Source organism: Blastomyces gilchristii (assembly GCF_000003855.2).
Source record: "Blastomyces gilchristii SLH14081 genomic scaffold supercont1.7, whole genome shotgun sequence".
NCBI classification, from domain to species: domain Eukaryota; kingdom Fungi; phylum Ascomycota; class Eurotiomycetes; order Onygenales; family Ajellomycetaceae; genus Blastomyces; species Blastomyces gilchristii.
Genome location: NW_003101676.1, coordinates 1,901,517 through 1,909,006, shown reverse-complemented (window position 1 = coordinate 1,909,006; position 7,490 = coordinate 1,901,517). Strand labels below are relative to the sequence as shown.

The 7,490-nt window shown below is 33.9% G+C and overlaps 1 protein-coding gene and 1 pseudogene across 2 annotated transcripts; both read left to right on the top strand.

Moving 5' to 3' along the window:
- Positions 1 to 954: 954 nt before the first annotated feature.
- On the top strand, positions 955 to 1,631 carry BDBG_17001 (uncharacterized protein; the record flags this gene model as incomplete). Its single annotated transcript, XM_031724826.1, has 1 exon — positions 955 to 1,631. Exon 1 carries the CDS (start codon positions 1,194 to 1,196, stop codon positions 1,629 to 1,631), a length of 438 nt encoding a protein of 145 aa, XP_031578238.1. The 5' UTR covers positions 955 to 1,193.
- A 2,211-nt stretch (positions 1,632 to 3,842) lies between these two features.
- On the top strand, positions 3,843 to 3,923 carry BDBG_17000 (annotated as a pseudogene). The gene has a single exon. The product of its transcript is annotated as a tRNA-OTHER (tRNA).
- Positions 3,924 to 7,490: the final 3,567 nt, after the last annotated feature.

Genomic DNA, 7,490 nt, shown 5'->3' with positions numbered 1-7,490 from the left:
GTTGAGAGATTTATTAGTCTATTTTCAATTGAAAAGTTGATCAGACTGTTTCAAAAGAAGAATGAAAGACTTTTATGTATAAAATACCTGATTTTTTTTTCACACTAGTTCAGTAACTAGATTAGATTTTTGAAGAGAATCTAATAAACTAAAAGTGATTTTTAAGATAAATCAATAAAATCTTTACAAACCTCTTTCTTGAGATACAGTGAGGAAAAGTATGATATCAATTGATTATAAATCAGATGATATTGACAGTTTTTGAGAGAAAAACTGATAAAAAATAAGTCAATTTTTTGCAGAGAAATTGATTAAAACTATTCAATTTTAATTCTAAATCCTTCAATTCTTCTCACACAACAAGTGTGCAACTCAAATCAGTCAATAAAAGAGTGTAAAAGAGAATTAAGTATTAATGAAAGCTCTTCAGTCACTGAAAAAGTAATTCTTACTTAAAAGAATATGAAATTATGACAGAAAACAACTCTGTTTTTAATTCTTTGTAAGAATATTGTATAAAACTCAGAGAAAAACACCTTACTTTTTTCAAGAGAAGTAAAAAACTATTTCTAAGATCTTTTTTTTTTTGCATTAACTGCTGCAGAAGAATGAGATAGAAACTGCTAAGATATGCACTACTGTATACCCCCTACCAAGACTTTCCCTCTTCAGGGTCTTGATATTATAGAGAATATACATCTGTTTCTATATGATAATGTAAATATTGCCAGCGGGATGTAGAGGAACTGGTTATTTATATCTCAAAATAGAAGACTTTGTCAATGATTATATCAATATAGAGTTAATTCTCAAATTCAATAGAAATCTAGTGTTGCTGTTCTCAATCCCTTGCAGAATCTATTGAATATTGAGGTATTAAAACTAGATTTAATATATCTCACTGTGCAGGGATCAAAGGCTCAGTCAGACCTTGGAGTATACTGATTTTATAGTTGTTGATGTGCTGTTGACTCATTGTCCACTGATTATGTATTGAATGCTGTTGCCGAGGTATCTTTTTGTATCGTTCTGCTGGGGATGGGCCAGATTGAGAGGGGTAGTACAGGGGTGAGACTTGGTGTTGAAGTCTAGATACACTGGCGGCGGACCGTGGAGGTTGCACTTCAGAAGAGTCCGTTGATTATGTGCTTGATATTATCGCCAAGGTATCTTTTTGTATTTTTCTGCCGGGGATGGGCCAGATTGGGAAGGGCGGTACGAGGGTGAGACTTGGCGTTGGTGTTTTGGAACATCAAAGATGGACAGGGTTTTCGCGGAGGTCGCTCCTCGGATATCTCCACAACTACAGGTCGGGGATCTTCCAAAATCGAGAAGATTGGTGCATATGGCTAGGTCACTTCACCTTACAATTTGTATGGCACTCTGGCCCGGGGTTGTGGTGTGGTAGGGGAGAACGGGGGATAATCCCACACAGGAGCTTCGAACAACGTCCAGTTCACATTTGGCTGGATAACTCCACCACCACACGGGGTATGCGGTCGGCGATGGGGTCAAAATGCTCGTATGATCGAGGGCTTTTCGATGGATCTATCGGCGGGTTCTTATTCGAAAAATCGAGCGAGTTCGTGGTGGAGCGGTTTTTTGCTTACATTACCTCCTGTCTCAGTTGAGAATAAGAATCTCATATTTAATTGATTTAAATTATACTTCTCTTTCAATCTAACTCTGAGACTATTGTATAATGCACAGTGCATTACAATATACTCAGAATTCTCATTTACATTGCAGAATGAGCATTCTATTGAATCAAATCTATCATTAAATCTTTGTATATAAGATTTGAAATAGTCATGTCCTAGTTTCAGCTGTATTATAGATGAGAATATTTTCTTTTTATATTTAATTGAACAAGATTTCTACTTGAGTTTTGTTTCAAATCTTGAATAATGTATACTCTTCTTTTGTTTCTACTAGCTTTTATTTCACTGATCTAAACAAGATTCTTTTATCATTCTCTTTATAAAAGATCAGAATATAATTTTTTAAATAGATCTGCTTAATTCTGAACTCTTTTTTACAACTGAATCAGTCAATTCATTGTTATGAATATTCATATGAGCAGAAACTCAGTGTAGATGAATTATCAGTTTTAATATTCTTCTCTTTTAAATTTTTAAAACAGAGTTTAAAATCAGTTCAAGATTCATTTGATCATTATGAATCTGATCATTTGTAAGTCTTTTTAAAGCTGCTTGACTATCAGAGAATATTCATATCTCTTTCAAACTATTTTCTCTTTTATAAGATTTTATTTCAATAAGTTTGAAAGCTTTCACTATTACAAATCATTCAGCATTAAAGACTTTAAATTCACAGTCTAAATTTCTGAAATCTGAGATAAAATTGATATTATCTTCAGTATAAGCAATGTCTGCATCTAATTTATTCAAATTCTTATTTTTTGAGTCATCTGAATAGATCAGAATAGAGTCTTTTATATTAATTATAGAAATTCTCTTCAAATACTGTTCATATTCTCTCTCTTTAGATAGTTCACTTATTTATAAGTCTATGAGAGATTCAAGCTTTTCTCATCAGAGAGATATTATCTCATGATCAACTTTTTCAATAGTTAAAGAAGAAAATTGATTTTTAATCAGTGAGTATAGTCTGTATAGTTGAGAGAGCATTTTCTTTGAAGAAGTATTTTCATTTCAATCAAGAAATCTATTTCAATCCAGTTCATTTCCAGAGTTAATGAATGAAAATGAAGAAGAGACTCTTTCTCTGATTATTTGATTTGAGCTCATCTTTATAGCTCTCAGAGCATAGTTCATACAGATCTTTTCAAATCTAATAGCAGAAGAGAGAATTGAAGCTTTAATTTTCATTGCTTTAATAGAAGATGTTTTGAATGCTCTCAGAATTCTTCTCAAAGCTCTGTTTTACAGACTTTGAAAGAGTTCAGTGAAATTTTCTTGATTATTCTATCAAACTTGAACTTCATAATCAGCTACTGAGGTAATACAGGCTATATATAACTGTCTCATAGCATGGAAGAATAGATCTCTCTCTGTATTTGATAGTCTGATTATGCTATTCAATAGTCTTTCTGCCTTAACAGTTCTTTGTTGAATATGATATTTTAAATTCAACTTGGAGTTTAATCATACTTCTAATCATTTGACATTTAAACTGGGTTTAATCTCTCTATTTAAAAGAGTTAGGCATAGTTTTCCCTCATTGAATCTAGGAAAGAAATGAATTAACTCAGTTTTATTCATATTAAATTGAATTTGATTAATATCTGCTCTAACAAACATTTTCTTTGCTGCTTTTTCAATTACTTCTAAATTCTCTTTGATTGTTTTTGAGCTGTAGACTAGATTAATATCATTCACATAACTTGAAGATTGCACTATTTTCATATCTCTATTCTTGAATAGATATGTAGTATATATTACAAATAAAATGAGTGAGATTGAGAATTCTTACAGTACTTCTATTTTTATCTCAGTCTTGTCTTGTTTCATTTCATCAAAGAATAGTTGTATGATTCTTTTAGATATAAAACAGTTAACTCATTTTATTAGAGAAAGTGGCAGTTTTAACATCTTCAAAGTCTGAATTAACTTTAACTTTGAAACATGATTAAATGCTTCTTTTATATTAATAAAAACTGCAGTTGAGACCAGACCTTCATGCTTTGCTATTTAAATGTCATGAACAACTGAGAGTACAGTATCAATTGCAGAGCATTGTTTTCTACCTCTTTTTTATTCACTGAATAGAAGAGAATTATTAATAGAGCTATAATAAATTATTCTAGAGATCAGTAAATAAAGTGAGAGTATACACACTGAGAAACATGATTCATTAAGGCCAGCGTGGCCCAGTTGGTAAGACTGGTAACCAAGGCCGCACACATTAGGGGTGCGTGGGTTCGAATCCCACCGCTGGCACCTGCCACTTCTTACCCATGAAAGCCCCCATGTAATAGGGGCTGAGCCTAATTAGTAAGGCTTGGTGCGGGGTAGAACTCTCTACTGCAAGCCAAGCCACTAGTTAAGCAAGATCCTGCGAACACCCACCAGGGCCGGCATGGGGTGCCAATGTCCCACTATCCTACTGTGCACCCGTCAAGGTTCTAACGATATAGAGTCAAGCCTAATGTAGTGGTTATACACTACTTAAGCAAGTCCCTAACTAGGGCCGCCATCGGAGCCTAGCTCCCCCCCAAATACAGGGAATGATTTTGAAAACCACCCGACTAGCAGGCCTAGACGCGCATCTAGGCCCTAGACAGGGCACCCTGATAGGCTAGTGCCTGCAAGCTCACTGCCAACCCCTAATACTGGCAGGGAGGACTGCAGTCATCAAGCCTATGGTTAGTCCCTAACACGGGGCGAGGCCACGACGGCTGATTGGTAGGCCTATGGGCATCTAATGGGGCTGAGATCAGCAACCGGAAGCTTGGTGTGTACGCCACCAAGTGGGCGGTGGCAGCCACTAACTAACGCCCCTGGAAATTAGTGGCTGGCCCGAGAGGACGGACGCGGTGGTCGGTTAATTATAGGGGGTTAAATGTAATTAGCTTAAGATGCATCCTGCGGGTGGCTAGCGCCCGTAGTCTCTTATAGACTTACAAATAAGTGAACTATCAAAAGAGAAAGAATATGAACAGCATTTGAAGAGAACTTCTACAATCAATATAAAAGACTCTATTCTGATTTATTCAGATGGCTCAAAAAATGAGAACTTGAATAGATTAGGCGCAGGCATTGCTTATACTGAAGATAATATTAATTTTATCTCAGATTTCTGAAATCTAGGCTCTGAATGTGAAGTCTTTGATGCTGAACTATTTGCAATAGTGAAAGCTTTCAAACTCATTGAAATAAAATCTCATAAAAGAGGAAATTGTTTGAAAGAGGCATGGATATTCTCTGATAGTCAAGCTGCTTTAAAAAGACTTAGAAATAGTCAGATTCATAATGATCAAATGAATCTTGAACTGATCTTAAACTCTGTTTTAAAAATTCAAAAGAGAAGAACATCAAAGCTGAGAATTCATCTGCACTGAGTTCCTGCTCATATGAATATTCATGGCAATGAATTGACTGATTCAGCTGTAAAAAAGGGTGCAGAATTAAGCAGATCTATTCAAAAATTGTGTCCTGGTCTTTTATAAAGAGAAAAATAAAAGAATCTTGTTTAGACAAGTGAAATGAAAGCTGGCAGAAACAAAAGAGGAGTATACATTAATTCAAGATTTGAAACAAACCCAAGTGGAAATCTTGTTCAATTAAATGTAAAAAGAAAAATATTCTCATCTATAATACAGCTGAAACTAGGACATGGCTATTTCAAATCTTATATACAAAGATTTGATGATAGATTTGACTCAATAGAATGCTCATTCTGCAATACAAATGAGAATCCTGAGCATATTATAATGCACTGTGCATTATACAATAGTCTCAGAGCCAGATTGAAAGAGAAGTATGATCTAAATCAATTAAATATGAGATTCTTATTCTCAACTGAGACAGGAATTAAATACTTAATAGACTTTCTATCAGAAACTCAAGCAGCTACAAGAAAATGGCTAAATTCAGAATTATCTGAATATGAAGAGGAGAAAATCAATCAGATATAGTCTGTTAAAACAGCTATACACTCTCTTTTAATAATTTGTTTTGTTATAGTCTCTCTTTACTTTATCTTTTTCTGTATCTTTTCCTTTCAATTTCTTTCTATCTATCTATTTAATGTGTCTATCTTTGAGACTGTGTTCTTTCTCTCTTTTCTTTTGTCATGATATTGTCAAATGATTTCAAAGTATTAAAAGATGTTAAAACACTGCAATTTGTAAACAGTTTTTGTATTCTGGGCTGGAATTTTCTGATTTTGCATATCTGAAATTGATGAATGTACAATAGTTAACTTTACAGACATAGAAAAAACCCTGAGAACTAAAGTTCTCAGGTAGATGTCATAGTCTCTGACTGCATACATCTATAATTGAAGAATAATAATAATAATAATAATGATTCATTAAGCCTATATGTGGCGGGCTGCGCCCGATCAATTATATAGACTATTCCGTTACACTTCACAGATTTCTACCGTTCCGATTCTCGGTCGCCGACCCTCGGCTGAAAACCTACGGAATTCCTATTCTTTCGCCCGGAAGCTCCACCACGTACACCACCATGTATGTGTATAAATATCCATTCTGATCACTGATTCCTGTGCTTTCTCTCTTTTCTTTCCTTCTTTAATGTTTTTCACTTTGTTATATAACACCTATATATTATACTGATCTATTCAGTGTAGGCTTCTTACACTTGAAAAATGTTCATTGTCTTCTTATTAGAAACAAGTATTCATTGAGAAAATATTCAAACATGTAATAACATGTAAGCAATAGAGAAACAGTCAAACAGTTAAGCAGACACTGAGTCTCTAAATAGAAGCTTGCTTATCAGTCACTCTGACCCTGTAACAAGATCTTACAAAGAGAACATGAGTAAAAGACCTGAGAGTTCTGACACAGATGTATGAGAGATTCATATAATCACATATTCAATAATTGATATAATCATGTCTAACAATAATATGAGAGAACTCTTAAACATGAGCATAGATACAGTGTCACAGTGACTCTGAGTAATATTGAAATTGCAATAACAATAAATAGATGATATGCATGCAACTCAATAACATCAATATTAAGAGATTCAACAATTATTTTAATAAGGAATTCATGTAATTTCAACATCTACAGAATTGAATATAAAAGTGCTGAAAGAATGCTTAGATGCTTCTGCATATTTTAATACTTCTGATATCACTCTCTACTCATCATGAAGAATGAAAATGCTCGTAAAACTGAGTGTAGATAGAGATGTCATCAGTTCACTAGTTAATCAAGATTGATATATCAATGAATAATTGAAGAATTGTGTGAAACAGAAGTTTTATCTATGAATGAAAGCATGTGAATCAGTATTGTAAATATCTGATAACATTATTAAATATCTTGATATTCTGTTCTGAGACACTGTCATGCAATAGAAAGCATTAGATTGATTACAGAGTGCTTGACAGAGAAACACTTCTCTCACAACATTCATTTCTAACTTTGACATCAAGATTCTAGAAGCAGGTGATCAATCTTGAAAGAATTGAATGAAGATTAGTATACTCAAGAAGACATTAACTTTTGAACTCTTACAGGCTCTTGTAAGTGTAGATAAAGATCAGACTTATAAAGGTTTCTGTATACAACTCCAGATATTGAATGACTGTCTTATCAAGTGTAAGAGTATACAGAACAGTGATAGAAGATGTTACACTTATATACCTATACTGAGAAATAACTCAGTTACTCATACATCTGTGCTGAGAAATAACAACAATGATGCAGATGCTATAGACTGAGTAGACTTAAATATCTATACATAAGCAAGAGTTTCCGCTATCTGAACAGGCTTTTGAGTCCCTGGGATCACCTCTGAAGAAGT